At 42.0% G+C, this 18232-nt stretch overlaps 1 protein-coding gene across 3 annotated transcripts in view; it reads left to right on the top strand.

The window, feature by feature from the left end:
* Window positions 1-17959, top strand: part of LOC146650407 (uncharacterized) — a 183151-nt gene extending 165192 nt beyond the window's left edge. The window contains exons 1-4 of one of the 3 annotated variants that reach the window (XM_085385492.1): window positions 8467-8549; window positions 11982-12087; window positions 15706-16638; window positions 16967-17959. In XM_085385492.1, coding sequence (XP_085241618.1) covers window positions 12070-12087; window positions 15706-16638; window positions 16967-17656 — 1641 coding nt within the window. In that variant the 5' untranslated portion in view covers window positions 8467-8549; window positions 11982-12069 and the 3' untranslated portion in view covers window positions 17657-17959. Of the gene's footprint in view, window positions 1-8466; window positions 8550-11981; window positions 12088-15705; window positions 16639-16963 lie in introns of those variants that run through there. The other 2 variants (XM_085385490.1, XM_085385491.1) reach the window with 2 other exon arrangements.
* The last annotated feature ends 273 nt before the right edge of the window (window positions 17960-18232 follow it).

Genomic DNA, 18232 nt, shown 5'->3' with positions numbered 1-18232 from the left:
TAAACAAGTGTCATGAGATAATAACAAAATGCAAAGATTGGTGACAGCGCTTGGAACCATAAGGCAACAAAAAACTATGTATGTAAAAAAAAAAAAAAAATATATATATATATATATATATATATATATATATATATATATATATATATATATATATATACATTTGTAATTTGCACCAGAGGTACACTTCAACTGTGAGAGACAGAATGTGAAAAAAAAATCCATGAATTCACATGGTAGGATTTGTAAAGAATTTATCCGTAAATCAGGGTGGAAAATAAGTATTTGGTCACCTCAAACAAGGAAAATCTCTGGCTCTCACAGACCAGTAACGTCTTCTGTAAGAAGCTTTTCTGTCCTCCACTCGTTACCTGTATGAATGGCACCTGTTTGAACTCATCATCTGTATAAAAGACACCTGTCCACAGCCTCAAACAGTCAGACTCCAAACTCCGCCATGGCCAAGACCAAAGAGCTTTCGAAGGACACCAGGAAAAGTATTGTAGACCTGCACCAGACTGGGAAGAGTGAATCTACAATAGGCAAGCAGCTTGGTGTGAAAAAATCAACTGTGGGAGCAATCATCAGAAAATGGAAGACATACAAGACCACTGATAATCTCCCTCGATCTGGGGCTCCACGCAAGATCTCATCCCGTGGGGTCAAAATGATCATGAGAACGGTGAGCAAAGATCCCAGAACCACACGGGGGGACCTGGTGAATGACCTGCAGAGAGCTGGGACCTAAGTAACAAAGGTCACCATCAGTAACACACTACAACGGCAGGGAATCAAATACCGCAGTGCCAGACGTGTTCCGCTGCTGAAGCCAGTGCATGTCCAGGCCCGTCTGAAGTTTGCCAGAGAGCACATGGATGATACAGCAGAGGATTGGGAGAATGTCATGTGGTCAGATGAAACCAAAGTAGAACTTTTTGGTATTTTGGTATCCTGTATTTGTTGTTGAAGACTTCTTCAGCTTCTTCTCAAGGACATCAGCTGCTTGTTTGGCAGCAGAGGCAGTTAAGAAGCTTCCTGAAAAACACTGAACAGTGAGTTCACTGTGGCATATGACAGATTCAGCTTTCTGTGTGCAAATGTGTCTGTGTCGACCTTTCAAATGCTGTTGAATCCAAAACATCAGCGGCTCCTCGGCTGCTCACTTCATGCACTTCTGTCTGTGTGACAGTCCAATGACATCACAGCTGTTTCCAGCCCCAGTGTCTCAGGACTGGACACCTTTAAACATGTCGAGGATCAAACAGCGTCCAGCTAAACACACATGAAACTATCAGAGCTGACAATCATTCCAATAACATCTAATGGTTCATGTATGTAGACACAGGACTACAAGGAAATGGCTCTCAGCATCTGGCTGTGGGAACACATGAGTCCCTGTTTGTGTTCAGATTGTGTGCATGTTTTAGACGTGTGTCACATGTAGAAACACAACAATCCCACAATGACACACAGATGTGTTTGACACAGCTGTGCAGCTGTAAGTTGTTTCTCATGATTCATTGAAGCTCTTCTAACATTCTGGAGACGATCAGTACATGAATCTGTTCAACACGACAACAATTTGACTTCAGTGTGAACGTTTGCATTAAATAACCTTCTTCATCCAGCTGACAGCATCTTCATCCTATGATGTGAACAGTTCCTCCTGTTGATGACAAACCTCTGACAGGATCTGCTTGAGGAGCTTTTTCATGTGCAGCTCTCTGAGCTCAGGGCTGAGCTGCTGTTTCATCTTTAAGAGCTGCTGCCTCCTCGCCGGACTTGTTCTCCTCTTCTTCTCCTAATGACACCATTTCTGCTTCATATTAAATTCAATAAAGATGCTGACATGTATCTGTAGCAACAACATCATTGAATCTGTAACAACTGGAGCCAAACCAGTGGCTCTGCTGGGATCACTGGTGAGCCAACACTTCCTTGTTGATGCAGATTTCAGGGCTTCCTTTTGCTCCTCCGTTATAACTGTTCTCTCTTCTCAACACATGATGACACAAAGGAATCAGCAGTGACAAAGATGATGCTGAAGAGAAGCACACACTTCACACATATAACAGACCAGTGCAGTTACACACACCTCTGCTCGACATCAGGCCTCAAACAAAGACACAAAACACTAACTTGACTCTAAACAGAAGAAACGAGCAGCTGTTTCTGTTCTGTGCTTATTTATATTTGACACACATGCTTCTCTTTGTGCAAACACACATTGCACTATAAGGGTAACCTCGCACACAATGATTGGACAGCACAGTGATGATGCTGGGAGATCCTATACGCAGCAACACAGAAACACTGAGAACTTTAAACAATGATGGAAAGTGTTATAAATGACTTGTTGGCCTCTGATCTGTCACAAACAGCTGAAACGTGTCTCTCATGAGTCACATGAAGGTTTTTGACAGAAAGGACAAAAAGTAGCTGCAGTCAGTTTGTGTCATTTTTATATTTATTCATCTGGGAGAAAAATCTGAGGGACATTAAAATGTGTTTTCAACAGAGACAAGAACATGAATATAACAGAACAGGTAAATGAACATGTTTCAAGTAAACAGCTGGACTGATCAGGTCCAAACACAGAGTGATAAACTTGTCAAACAGCTGTCATATCTTTATATAGAAGCTCTTTATAAATGCTGCTCACTGCAGTCTGTTTACTAATAATGTCAAAGTGTTAGAAACACAGAAACATCAGAATGGTCTTTGTTCACAGAAACCTGTCTGGGATCCTTTGTTGTTCTTTTGATGCAGAGTTACATTATAAATATAAAGAGTTATTTCAGAGTCTCATCAGTTTTCCTGCATGTCTTTATTTAACACATCAGCAGGGCTGAAGCTCTCATGTTAAACACACACTGATCTATGGACACGTTCATGTGTTTCTAACAGAACCAGGCTGTTATCAGCCTGCACTAACATGATGTCACACACACTGAATGTAACAGTGACAGTTTACATCATCACACAATCAGCTGTGATTGTTTCACTGTCATCAAACGAGTCAACAGGAAGTAGAATCAATAGAAACCAATCATTTCCTGACAGCATGTCTGATGGAAATAAGTGCAGATTATGTATGAAGTCTAACTGCACACAGTAACTGTGTTACAATAAGGACTTAACAGCGCCCTCTGCTGGAGTGTTTCAGTACTGCGTTAACTAGAATACACCACCTCCTCCTCACACCACCTGCTACAGCTCTACTCTTCTATGACTACAGTCATCCACAGCACTGATGTGAGGTCACATGGTTCATATGTAAGGAGCACAGCTGACCTCAGGTCAGTTTAATGACTGTGAGCAGCAGCTGTGTTATTGTCACTGTGACAGGGAGACACTCTCAGACACAGCGCTCATGTCAGCTTGTTCTCATGCAGGAGGATCAGGAGCTCCATGTTTGTCTTTCTGTTTGAATCATGATGTGTTTGTGCCATCAGAGTCTGTCATGAGTACTCAGGGTTTCACAGCAGCTCTTCTGGATGCTGACGAGGACTCCAACCTCATGTTTCACCTCTCTGAGCTTCTGATGTCTGTGAACACTCGTGTTTCTTCTCTGGGCTCATCTGGACAAAAACACCTTTCTGTGTTTGGCTGCAGCCTCATTCTGACTGACAGGAAGTGTGTTATCCATGAGCTGCACTTCTGTGAGGAAGTTTCCTGCTGTGTTTCCTGTCTGTGGACAAACACGAGTGTTCCAGCTGAGGACTTGGTTCCTTCCACCTGTCCATACAGGACATCACGCTGTCTGCAGCTCTGTAAATGCAGCTCCAGGTCCTTCCACGTGCTGCTCTGTATTTGTGCAGTTTGTAGTGTGTCCTGGGAAACGTAGCACACATGGTGTTCTTCTGCTGTTTCCTCCTTTCACTGAGTGTGAAACACTGACGCTGTGCTGTTGTTCACAGAGGGGAGCTGATTCTAGCTGCAGCTGGACTCTGTCATCTAACTGAATGTGTTGGTGCTGATCACGGGGCTCTGAGGGGGGAGCAGCAGGAGGACTCTGGATGCTGACGTCAGTGTATCTGTGGAAGCTCCCACAGCGTGTCTGTCATTCAATATTGTGCTGTATATTGTATCTATGCAAAGATGAACAGACTGTGTGTTCACTGGTCTCTGTGCTGCAGCTCTGATGTCATCATCACTCCCTCCTCCACCCTCAGCAGTCCCAGCATGCTGCTGTGGTGCACCCCACCCTCACTCTACACCTGAGCCACAGACCACACCCTCCACCTCAATATACACCACAGTTTTCTCTGCTGTGGAAATGAGATCAGGAGGAAATCATCATTATTATTATTTAATAAACGCTCACATTAATGTGGGCTTATTTGTTTCATATTAGAAACATTAGTTGAGTGTTTTTAGTATAAAATGGTCAAAGTCCCTCTTTTTGCTCCTCCCCTCACCTGTGGATGGGCGGTGCTGTTACCGTGGTGACAGCTTGGATGTGTTTCAGTCCTGCCTGGTTATCACTGCAGGAATCTTTCACATTTATTACAGGTAATAACTCTGATTTTTCTGTGTATTATGAACCAAATGTATCCTGATACACACAGAGATGGATGAGCAGAGGTTGTTTTTGCAGTTTATGTAGTTACTATGGACTTAATGCACACATATTATTAAAATTAGGGCTATAACAGTTGTATTGATGTATAGCAACTTGAAATGCTCCCACAAATGGCTCCACAGCATGTAAAAATATAACAAAAGCTCTGGCGGACTTGGTTCTGTGGTCAGTCTTAAAGGGTGAAGTTAAACTCTGTAATCTTCACTGTGTCACAGAGTTCAGTGAGTCCCGTTATTCACAGTATCAATCAGATCATCAGAGAACAGCTGATCAGCAATCAGTGGTGCCAACAGCGCCTCCTGTGGTGAGAGGATGCAATAATGCAATGTAGCATTTTTCCACTCAACACTTGCAGTCATGGAAACTGTCTGTTGGATCTGTGTGACGTTGCTTTCTTGGTTAGAGTTCCTCACAAATGTCCAGATGATTCTTCTAATGAGGCGTCGACCATGTTTGCAGCTCTTTGGAAGAAAACGTCGCCCTTTGCCATCCTTACTTTTCTTTGACTTCTTCAAATGCAGCTGAACTCCAGCTGGTATTTTCTTGGACTTTGCAGCTGTTTCTGGTCATCAGTTCATTCCTGCAAACCTCTGAAGCTGAACAACAATGATGCTGCATTGCTGGCTGATCCCAAAAGGTTGATTCTGTTCATCTGGACGTTTTCAGAAACGTTTGCTCACTGATCAGGTGACTTCTTCAGTCTCAGCTGACTGCAGCTTTACAAGCTTACAAACAGCACATTTGCACAATGACTGAAAGCAGCAGCACCTGATATATATGATACTAATATAATACATATACATATATAATCCATACTAATGATGAAGGAACTGAGCTCACAGTCCATTGTTCATTCAGTGAACTACTCAGTTTATTTTGGGCCTCAGAAATGCTCACTCTGTTTGTACATCACTGTCAGCAATAGACTCATTCTGCTGTGTGGACAGGAACACATGTGACATCACTTCCTGTTTGTTTGTGACTGAAGAAGTTTACAAGGAATCATTTAGAAGAGTTTCAAACATCAACTGATTGAATCCATGAATCTGAAAACGTGTTTGTGAGTGAAAGAGACAGACATGTACAGACTGAACTATCTGTTCAACAGTCAGAGTGTTTCTGTAACAGGAGACACTCTTTACACTCCACTCAGCACAGGGACACTGAGGAACCAGGAGGCCAGACCAAAAACCCAGGATAAAGAGTTTGAGTGAATGTGGTGTTGAAGGTGTGGAGGTGGATCAGAGTGTCAGAGGAGACTCTGTAGAAGGACAGAGTGCCAGCAGGACAGTCCACATACACTGCTGCTCTGTTAGAGACAGAGGAGGAGGAGGAGGAGGAGGAGGAGGAGATGGATGTTACTCTGTTATTGTGACAGACAGACTGAGGACCATCATCAGAGCAGCTCAGACTCCAGGACTGATCATTGTTTCCAAACACACAGTCATCACTGCCTCCTTTCCTTCTGATGCTTCTGTAACTCACTGATATAAAAACTCTTCCTCTCCACTCGACCTCCCAGTAACAGCGACCAGTCAGACCATTTCTACACAGCAGCTGTTCCCAAACATCAAATCTGTCTGGATGATCAGGATATGACTGAACCTCCTCCACATGTGTCACCTTCCTGTTGTTGTCAGACAGTTGGAGGTTTGTGTTCACTGTGTTTGTGTCGATTGTGAGTTGACAGGAATCTGATGGAGAGAACAAACACAATCCAGCTGCAGTTATTGATCCATCATCTGTTCATTGATTGACACTTTGATGATGACTCCTGACATGATGAAGATGGTTGAATGTGTGCTGCTTTGTTTTCATGAATCCCATTAAAAACACACTTACACTTCCTCAGACCTGGTCTCAACCATCGGACTCCAGCAGGCTCCACCCTGAAAGGAGGAGGGGGGTCAGAGCAGCACAGTCAGCATGCACACATGGACATTACATGGCTCTCACACACACACTGTTACACACTGAGCTCAAAGCTCGGCTCCACTGTTTTATTCAAAGAAATCTACATTTATTTATCAGCACATTTAAAAACAGCTTGAGCCAAAGTGCTGCACAGAGTAGAGAGAAAATAGGAAACATACACAGTAATGACTATAAAGACTGGTCAGGATTGAAAGCTACAGAGTACAAATGTGTTTCCAACCGGCTTTTAAAAATGTCCAGTGTTGGTGACGACCTGATGTGAAGGGCGACTGTTCCAGAGTTTGGCTGCAGCCATCGATAAAGCTCACCTCTGTTTTTACGTCTAGTTCTGGTCAGAAGCTGCTTATCTGCAGACCTGAGGGCTCCACTTGGATTCTTTTGTTAAAGAGAGATAAGATGGAGCCAATCCATTCACAGATTTAAAGACAACCAGATCTGGAAGTGGATTCTACCACGTACTGGTAACCAGTGGAAAAAGCTGGTGATGGGTCGTCTAGCACAGACCCACCGCTGGAACCAGACAATTGATGAGGGAGAGAACTGTGACAGCGCCGTTCCTTCACTTGACCTCAGTCGCTCTCGTCTGCTCCCTCGTAACACTGCTCTTTATTGAGCTTACATGAATATGCACAAGTTCATTATGACGTCTTACACAGGTATGAACAAAGAGTACCAGTCTGTGCATAGTGTGTGTGTGTGTGTGTGTGTGTGTGTGTGTGTGTGTGTGTGTGTGTGTGTGTGTGTGTGTGTGTGTTCCAGATGTGACCCTGTGACCCCAAAGCTGGTGCTAAGAGTCCAGCGGTCCCCCTAACAAAGGGCTCTTATACTTAACCAGACACAGAGTAGGTGTCCTCCTACACCAGGGGTCTCAAACTCGCGGCCCGCGGGCCAATTGCGGCCTGCCGGACGATAGTTTTTGGCCCCACCTTAATATGAAAATGTAATGTTAGTTTGATAATGTATGACACTTTACAGTGTTGTGGGCGGAGCTGAATTAACCCACCAATCAGGGTGGGATATGGATCTCAGGGGACACCAGCCGGGCTTGATGCAAGCAGGGAAACATTTCTCAATGAGTCAAAGTTCCAGCAGCGTTGCCCTGGAGTGTTTCTTTCTTTCCTGTGCCTGGCTGGCTTCCTCCTTTCTATTGGGCAAACGCCGACATTCGCCCCAGCGCGCTGCGTTCACAACACTTCAAAAAAGTTGTTTTTTTAAGTTGCTGCCCAGCGGGACATTATACGTATATAGATTTATACACACGTCAGTGGGATTTAAAGTTATTTTTCCACAGAGAGAGATCTCATATTAACTCTCACAGTGATGCGTAGGCGGCGGGATAAAAGAAAAGTCATGAACTCAATGCAGCCCAATTTAGTCTGCAGTCACATAGCGACACCTGTTCATCGGCAACAACAGTCCCCGGTAACCCGGACTAATTACAGGGTCGCACCGTAATTTGTGGCTCCATGTTTTTATTTGCATCACTGCGTTTGCATTGCAGCAAACATGAACATTACATATATTTCAATATAATGTAAAAGCAGTCAAAACAACTAACATCAGAAACAGCTGATGTTATTTGTTATATGTCACGGTGTCATTTCCGCTTCTTTCTCCTGTAACAACAGCCCGGCGCCGTGAGCAGTCGCCTTTTTTGCGCTCGCTATCCCTGCACTTTCTACCATCTGCAAACGCCACGGTGTTCGTGTCGTCATGAAAGACATGAACATCGAGCGTAAAAACAAAGGAGACTGCTACCGGCTTTTTATCTGCCGATCGCCGTGCTACGGTTGCAAGAAAAAGAAGCAGAAATGACGTTCTCTACGCGTTGAGACGTTCCCCGTCCGTCGGCTAAACGCTTGATTGAAACTTCAATGCGACAGTGACACCAAGTAGAATTATAAATGTCACATAGCGCCAAACATGTCTTTTTCAAAGACATGGCCTGGATGACTGCTGGACACACATGACCCACACTAGGCTGCCTTCATCCATCCTTTCCTCCTTCACTGAGACTCAGAGTCAGCATGTATGTATTTATCAGTGATTTGAATCCTTTCATTACAGAGTGAAGTTAAAGTAGACGTGTGAACACACTAATAAACACAAAGGGACACAACTACTACTCCATGATGGAAAGCTGAAGTATTACACAGCTTTATGAACCTCCTGTTATCCTGGTAGACGAGTACAGCAATAAATCTTTTACTTGAACATCTTCTGGCTCCAATAAGCTTTGAAATGTGACCATGAAGTTAGAGACACACTGACTGAAACCCACAGCTGTGACTGTGGATCACATCCACACACAGTGTAGCTGCTGTCTCTGTGTGAGCCTTTGCACTGCTGCTCGCAGCACCGTTATATCACTCAGCGCTCGCTGCTGTTATTGAATCCACTTTTTACTGTCCGTGCAATCAAGCTCCTCTGCAGAGCTAGAAAATATCTTCGAACCAGTTTATGTGTTAGGGGATCCTTTGCAGCTGTGACTGTTGCCTCTGTTTTTGTCCTTTGGTTCCTGGGAGCCTTTTACATTTCCATCAGCAACAAATATCTGAACAGGCTTTATTGTAGGAAATACAGGAGTAAATAGTTGTCATTATTTATTAGATGTTGTTAAAGATGATCAGATGCTTGTTTAGTTTAATGCTGTGGCTTCAGTCAGCATCACTGTGCTGTATAGTTTTATTTTTCTGATCCTTCTGTTAAAGTTGCTGAATAAAAGCTGGTTGGTCTGCACCTCACCGCTGCCTCGAGCCTCCTTCTTTAAAGCAGCAGAGGCTCTTCACTCAGGTATCACAGCTCGAGTTGTTCTGCAGGAGACCCAGAGTACTGTCCTTGGTCCATAATGACATTAACTTTGATTCATGTCAGCCTGAACGTCTGTGATGAACACACTATCAGCATCACTGACATATTTCATCATTTAAAAACACTTCCTGTCTCTGTGGTGGTTACAGTGACATCATGCAGTTTGTGCTTTGACCTCCAGAGGGCGACAAATCAGCACAGACAGAGAGCTCCATTCAAACTTTGCTGCCATCAGGAATAATTCTTCAAATATAATCATCAGTGTTTGAGCAGTTATGATATCAGGGACAATCTAGACATGTGTGACAATACTGAACATGTCACATGACACACCTCAAACATCATGTGATCCACTCTCAGTCTGCACTTTCAGTCATGACTTCATGAATTTATGATCAGTTTACTCCTGAAATATTCAAATGCTGCAGGGTGAAGAACAACAAAGTGCTGACACATGTTTGTGTTTCAAACAAGAAAACCAGCAGAAATAAATCATCTTTGGACAACATGACAGAGATTAGTGAGTTTCCAACTTGCACTTGAATGCAGCACAGACAGATTCTGATGTTCGTGGTTGTAAATGTGTCCTCAAACGCCTCTCTGACTCTTTCCTTCCTGCTCAAAGTTCCTCTTTTCTGAACTTGGTGTTTGTGCCTGACGCTGATCGTCTCCGTGTGGAGCTCCGTGTGAAGGTAACGTTAGCAGTGTGTAATGTTTCCTGGCTAACATCAGCTGTGTGCAGCTCAGTTCCAGCACAAATCTGCCGCTCCATAGTTCACGGTAACGGACTCATGAGGTCGACCGTTAAACGCTCTCCCGCCATTTTGTCTGTGTGCGCGGATGTGTACGTTTTTGTTACCACTGTCATCTCATCAATAGCCTATTTGTAAAAGATCTCTGTTCATAGTTTAGTTGGATTTTAAAACTCTGTAGTTGGACAGTTTTATTTTGGACTGATGCTAAAATTCTTGCTGATTGTTTCTGTCGAGGTTTTGTACTTGACATCTGCCATTTTGGATGTGATAAGCTGTAGAGAGTGCGTCCAAAAAGAGAAACCAGAAAGATAACCTGTTTTATTAATAACCTCTTGCAAATAGAAGAATATGAAAAAAACAACAACAAATAGGATAAAACCTTTAAATTACTTGAATTTCTAAAATCACATCATCTGTTAACACAAATTTGATCATTTCAAATTTTTGTTTTCATTTTCTCTTCCCAGTTACTTCTTTCTCATTCTCTTCATTCTCCTTGTCACCTTACGTCTCACTCCTTAACTGAAGTTATAGTTCTAACATAAGAAGTCCCACCAACATCCTGTATTTAATCTCTGTGTTGTCACAGTTATTATCATCAGATCAGACATGAGACCCAGACAACAACATAAGTTTACAAGCTAACATCATGTCAGCTAACATTAGACGATAGCATCATAAACTTTAAATTACTTTGCCTCTGATCAACAGTTTGATTACATTCTCACATCACAGGTTTATTTGCTAAGTGTGAGTCCGCCCACATTAGATCCACTTTTCAGCAGGTGGAATAATTTGTAGTATATAGGTAATACATCAACAATGCTGCCGTGGCTAAGTTAAGAATATTTAAAATGTCATTTCCAAAACTTGCATATGATCTGCAATTTGTAGCAGATCTACTGACTGTCACAGAGCAGCTGGAGCAGTCTCGAATGCAGGTCAGTCCACTGCTGCCCCCTGTGGCCAAGTGCCATAGCTACTGCTGGATGAACTCGTGACACATCTGCGCCTGTTTCTATGAACACATTGAGTCTGAGTGGCTGCACTTACACTGGTGCATTCAACATATTGAAAGATGGCAGCAATGTGGATTGTCAAGACTCAAACCAACCGTTGAGCAAAGACAGCAGGATCACTTGTTTCTGTTTGTTATACAGCCAGATTTACTCGTGACACACATGTGCAGCTGCTTTATCACCTATTCTGAATTTGTTTCAAGCACAATACATTTGTTACACATGTTGGGATATTGTGTTTGTTTTAAATGTTATATACCTGTGTGGTATGTGACTTGTGTTGCCATGACGCCAGGTCTCTCTTGGAAATGAGATTTTTAATCTCAATGAGATTTTTTTTTACCTGGATAAATAAAGGACTAATTTATAACGTTCAGTGTTTTCTGGTCTTCCAAAAGAAAAAAACCTTCAACTACATGACATGCAGTTGTGTATTTGTTTTCACCTTATCATACACTTGAAGTTTTACAAATCACCACTTCTTTAGTGAATATCATTTCAGTCTCAGACAACCTCGTTTCTCTTACAGAGGTTGAATGCACCTTCTGCGGATGGCGGTACCACACAGTGTGCGTGGACTTCCCCTGCACAGAAGGCAACTACAAATGCTGTGAATGCTAAATAAAGAGAAACAAATGATCCCTGTTGTCTTTGCTTGATGATTGGTTTGAGTCTTGACAATCCACATTGCTGGCGTTGCATCTTTCAATGGCAGCAATGGCAGGTATCAGTGCTCAAACCTTTTGTGTTTGTTTCCAACAAGTTGCCCACCTCGGGAAACAAAAATGTGTTCTTTTACTTGTCAGATGAACATATGAGACACTTTGACTCTTCAGTGCAGTGTGGAGCCTAACAAAGATCTGTTTTGTGTCCCAGCTGATCAGCAGGAGGAGGAGAGTCTGACGGAGCAGCAGAGGAACATTTTCAGCTACTTGGACTCAGCTCAGCCACTACAGAGGAAACAATGAGCTCAACACAGAAGGTGACAGACAGAGCAGGACCATATGACCAAAGATATTTATCACCATATACATTTGAACATTTGCCATAACGATGTAGCTGACGATAGAATTGACAGCAGACAAAATACTTTACAGCTGCACAACTTTATTAAAAACCCATCAATGTATTTTCACTGAAACAAGCAGCTGTTGTTTATGTGCATTAAAGTTATATAAAAATGTAACAGTGCAAATGCAAATTCCTCGCTGACAGTTTAACCAAAAGGCGTTTCCAGTGGAAACTGGCCGACACATCCTGAGCATAACCATGTATAATATCCACTAAACTTCAGAAGAGGTTATACAGTCGTGGCCAAAAGGTTTGAGAATTGCATAAATATTGGAACCTGGAGAAGTTGCTGCTTAAGTTTTTATAATAGCATTTTGCCTGCACTCCAGAATGTTATGAGGAGTGATCAGATGAACTGCATCGTCCTTCTTTGCCATGAAAACGAACTTAATCCCCAAAAAGCCTTACCACTGCATTTCATTGCTGTCATCAAAGGACCTGCTGAGACCATTTCAGTGATCGTCTTCTTAACTCAGGTGAGAATGTTGGCGAGCACGAGGCTGGAGATCATCATGGCTGTATCCCGATTCAGGTTCTGCAGCTTTAAAGTCCTCAAGGGTACTCAAAGACCGCTAAGGCCGAAGTGCGAGGCTCGTGAAATGGGACGTCTAGCCTCCGTCGCGCTGCCCAGGTTGCCTAGCAACCATGATACTAACAGCTGGAAACGTTTCATACAGCTTTGTTTGACAGAAATGAAGGAGAACATATTTAGTTCATTTGTTTCTACATGAGCTCTGTGTGATTTGATGAGTATCTGAGGCTGAGACCACAGGACTGTGAAACATGATTGTTGGGCTTCATTTCTGTGCTGAACAGTCGTTTAAGATTAGCTGTAAATAACAATTAGCTGATGTTGTTCATGAGACTAAAGTCATCTCACTGTGGTAATGTAAATATAATATGGCCAATATTATAGTTATTATATTAATCACTTCACTCACAGACAAGTATCTGTGACAGTGTGTATACAGATGTATCATATATAAGAGACAAATATTGTTCATTTAATATGTTGGTACTAAATGTGGCTCAATGCTTACATACATGTGTAAAAAGCAAATGTAGGAGCTGTGATAACTGTGTCTGATAGAATGAAGAGTAGACTGATATATGAAATATTCCTTTATTGGGTGAGAAAATCAGACCATGTCATAACTGCTGTAAGTCACACAGAATAGATATCAGAGCCTTAAACAGGCTGACTTCTGCTAAATGGGTCAAACTGGGCAGAAAGTCTACAAACACATAACATCCTTATAGAATATGATGTAACACTATAGATCAACTTAGCTCAGAATATATAAAGCATATAAACAGTTACAGCAATATGATGCAACAAACACAGCAGCTACTGATCCAAAATACTCAAAGCTTCATAGAACTGAAACCAACATTTATTTTTAGCTCCATCCTGCTGCTGATACAGACTTTAGGTTTCTGAACATTAAACTTGTTGCTGCCTTTCATAGTGTGTAACTTGAAGGCCCTGAGTACTTTCTCCCACACTGGAAACACTGGGATGATCACATTATTTGAACATTACCTAATAAGACTGATTCAGCACAGACAGTTATGTTAAACTTTCCTAGCAGTCCTTCACAAACAGGGAACAGTCTGTCTATTCTCTCCATCTGTCAGCTGCTGCTGGCTCTTCCTCCTCCTCTTCCTCACACACTGCTGAGTTTGTCCTGGTGGATCATCAGGGCTGCAAAGCCTCACAGATGATGTGCAGCAGTGGCTCCCTCAGTCTGTCCTCACTCTGGACACTTGCAGTCGTCACACATGGAAATCAAATGTGTGATAAGCTGCAGGATTCAAACACAAGTGTAACTTATAAACACATGTTCATACTTTTATTCCACAATCAGAGAGAAAGAAACAGAGAGAGAGTGCAGGACAGACAGACAGGTGACAGTCTCAGGTGTACACACTGCTACACAACAGCACCAGAGAAGCAGGATTTAGTGTTTGTGTTATTACGAGTGTAAACAAGAAGAGTTCCAGATGGTGCAGTGGACACATGTGTGACTGCTGTGATTAAAGCATCTTTCTTTCAGCTTAACGAGTGAACCGTCAGCTCGTTCAAACACACGTTAAAGTGCGTTTGGCTCGACACCACCGAACAGAGGCAGCAATATAACACAGCTAACATTAACAGTGCAGTAAATCCTGCTTGTGCCGTGATGTTCAGGACTGCAAACCGAGCAGCATCACTGACTTTCAGCTTGTTGTGTTTGTGGATATATGACTGACTTTAATTATCCACAAAATCATCACATTCTCTGTCAGATGAAGGTCGACTATTGAACGGCGTATATTTTAAAGGCTTTAAAACCAAGTTAACGCTGAAAGTACAAACATCACTAATGTCACATAACTCTGCCGACAAGGCATAGCTATGGCTATGAAATGCTCTTTGTGTATCACTTCTTCATTATGAAAGATGTCATTAATGCACTAGTAATGTCTCATCTGGAGTATTGTTCAATCATTTGGTCAGCAGCTAATAAGACAGATCTTAACAGACTTCAGTTAGTCCAGAATAAGGCGTCCAGATTAGTGTGAAGATGTTCATACTATACTAATATTGATAACATGCATAATAACCTTTCTTGGCTTCCTGTACAGGCTAAAATATTCTATGGCTTACTTGTAGTTCTAAAGAAAGCAATTCTGTTAAACACACCACATTTATTCTGCTCAGCTGCAGTATCCAGATGAAATACATCATCATATTACACAGTTTTCAACAAGCTGCAATTTAGTAAATGCTCGAGTTAAAAGTAACGTTTTGTAAAACTGTTACATTTAGAGCAACTTTTAAGTGGAATAAGTTGCCTTAAAAAATTAGAGAATTATTCAAAACTTCAATGAACACTTAAAAGCCGATTTACAGAGCTTTTAGTTGTTGTAAATATTGTAAGACATGATTTGTTTTTGAAATTTGTGTAATGTGCCTCAATGTTATTGATATTATTATTATTATTATTGATTGCTTATATTTGAACAATTGTGAAACCTCACTGTGGATGTAAGAGTGAAATTATGTGGATATCTTGAATCCACTTTATTGTGTAATATTTTATGTGAGTATTTGACGGAAGACGAGCAACATCTGTTGTGGAAGCTAACGGGGTTCCTTTAGAATAAACAAACATAGGATTTATTATCACTGAATAATTCTGTATAAATCTATACAAACTATAGAAATATGTAATAGGAAACAACTGAATAATCTAAATTATAAAATAATGTGTGTGTGTGTGTGTGTGTGTGTGTGTGTGTGTGTGTGTGTGTGTGTGTGTGTGTGTGTGTGATTTTAGTGTTTGAACAGTCATGAATTATCTTTAACAGCAGGTTGGATGTAATGTGTTAGAACTACCAGCAGGTGGGGATAAGAGACCTTTAAGGTGTTTGGTGCCACGCTCCACCTTCAGGTTTAAAACTAGTGTTAATGGAGTTTGAAGGTTGAGTTTGTTCCACGACTGCATTTCACTCACTGCCTCTGTTTGTATCTCTGTCACTGCAGGACCAACATGGAGCCAGAAGTCAGCGCTCTCAGGAGGCCGACAAACCTCACAGAAGAAAGGGAGAGAAAAAACACACCTGTGACGAGTGTGGGAAGGGTTTTACTGTGAGGGCTAAACTAAAACAGCATCAGGTCATCCACACTGGAGAGAGACCGTTCAGCTGTGACTTGTGTGGAAAGTCTTTTTCCTTGAAGGGTCACCTAAAAACACACCAACTCATCCACAGTGGAGTTAAAGCGTACAGCTGTGATCAGTGTGGCAGAGCTTTTACTCAAAGTAGCAACTTACAGAGGCATCTAGTTACCCACTCTGGAATTAAGCCATACAGCTGTGACGAGTGTGGGAAGGGTTTTACTGTGAGGGATAAACTAAAACAGCATCAGGTCATCCACACTGGAGAGAGACCGTTCAGCTGTGACTTGTGTGGAAAGTCTTTTTCCAGGAAGGGTTACCTAAAAAAACACCAACTCATCCACAGTGGAGTTAAAGCGTACAGCTGTGATCAGTGTGGCAGAGCTTTTACTCACAGTAGCCACTTACAGAGTCATCTAGTTACCCACTCTGGAATTAAGGCATACAGCTGTGATCAGTGTGGCAGAGCTTTTACTAACAGTAGCCACTTACAGAGGCATCTAGTTACCCACTCTGGAATTAAGGCATACAGCTGTGACATCTGTGGAAAAACTTTCAGCCAGAGAGAGAGCCAAAATACACACCTACGCATTCACAACAGACATGATGTGTACTGCTGTGAACAGTGTGGCAAAGAGTTTATAACTCACACAGACTTACAACGACACATGTTTACCCACACTGAGGAGAGACCTTATCAATGTGACCTGTGTGAGAAGACTTTTAAATCTCCACGTCACCTGAGACGACACCAACAGATCCACACCAGAAAGAGACTCTACAAGTGCAGCTACTGTGAGGTATGTATTTATATTGTTATCTTGTCATTTTAGCCTGACTGTTTGGAACAACTCTGCTCATTAAACTGTGTTAGCATGTTAGCAATTCTACTGCATGGAAAAGCAGCTCTGAGTGATTATTCAGATTTTCCTTTCAGTTATGATTTTAGTATTACTGTAGTATTATGGTGGTAGTATTGTAGTTATTGCAGCCCAGTAAACTGAGTGTGTTAACTGAAACAGTCAAATGTAGTTGGACGTCTGCAGAGATGCTCTTTATTTCAGGCGACGTTCAGGATACAAATGTTGAAGGACTGACTTACACTGTCTTTGTGTCTTTGTTTAGAAGCAGAGCGACACAGATGGATCCAGTTCTCAACCCTGTCATCACTGTGGTGGTGGGAAAGACTTTCATTGTGACCTCTGTGGAAAAACTTTCAGTTGGCAAGCTGCCCTTAAAACACATCAACGTAGACACACTGGAGACAAACTGAAATACTGCAAAGAATGTGGGAGAAGCTTCACCACACCAAGTGAGTTAAAACAACATGAACTGATTCACAGTGGGGTTAAAAAGCACCTCTGTGATCAGTGTGGGTCATCCTTCACCACTGCAAGGGACCTTAAATCACACAAACGAGTCCACACAGGAGAGAAACCACACAAGTGCAGACACTGTGAGAGAAGCTTCTCGCATTCAGGTCATCGTAACAGTCATGAACGAACACACATAGAAGGAAACTACAGCTGTGACCAGTGTGACAAGCGCTTCAGGAATCTCAGTTCATACTCTGCACACAAACGATCCCACGTTACTAATAAACTGTTTCACTGTTACCAATGTGCCCAAACATTCACCTCATTGTCTGCTCTGTGCAAACATCAGCGCGATCACTCAGGGCTGAAATCACTCCCATCACTGGATCACAGTGAATCTGAAGACACAGAAAGATCCTCTGGTTTCTGTGTCAGACTCAAAAAGCTTGAGATCAGGCTCCACAGAGTTCAGATAGAATCATTTAAACTTGTGTTGAACTGAACTGGTTGCTGGGCTGAACTTCTACATAATACAGATCTACATGGGATCTTCTTTTCTGTTTTTTACTGAGTCAGTTTTGTCCTTTTTTCTCTGTCCTGGTTTTGCTCGTCTGTAAATGATTGAAACTCAGTCAAATAGTTCATTGTTCTCCAGCAAAACGTTTTGGAAACTCATGTTTAACCTTTAAAACTCTGACATGTTTTAGCACACAAGGCTTCATCGGGGAGTTCACTCAGGATTGGACCATGAGAACAAAGGTTTTTAGTTCTTTCAAAGAGAGTCTTGGAGATGTTTGATGTTTCTGTTTTTTCTACATAAAGGAATAAACTATTTTTCTTGCTTCATGTAGTGTGGAAGTTTTTAATGTTTCTTCATCTGTGATGTTCTTGAATGTGTTCACGTGAAGATGATATAAATAAACTGTTGTCAGAGATTTACAGTTATCAAACAGGTGAATAAACAACACTGAGACACTTGGAGACAGTTAACGTGCTGCACGGGTGAGGGCTCAGAGAGGACTCACACCGAGCTGCAGTAGTCGTTTATTATTTATAGCAGGGTGAAACAAGCATAGCA

Source organism: Rhamphochromis longiceps, linkage group LG16 (genome assembly GCF_057381845.1).
Source record: "Rhamphochromis longiceps isolate RC_006_pf linkage group LG16, R_longiceps_female_GT1.1, whole genome shotgun sequence".
In the NCBI taxonomy this organism is placed as follows: domain Eukaryota; kingdom Metazoa; phylum Chordata; class Actinopteri; order Cichliformes; family Cichlidae; genus Rhamphochromis; species Rhamphochromis longiceps.
The sequence above is the reverse complement of the archived record's forward strand: the minus strand, read 5'-3'. Positions and strand labels throughout refer to the sequence as shown.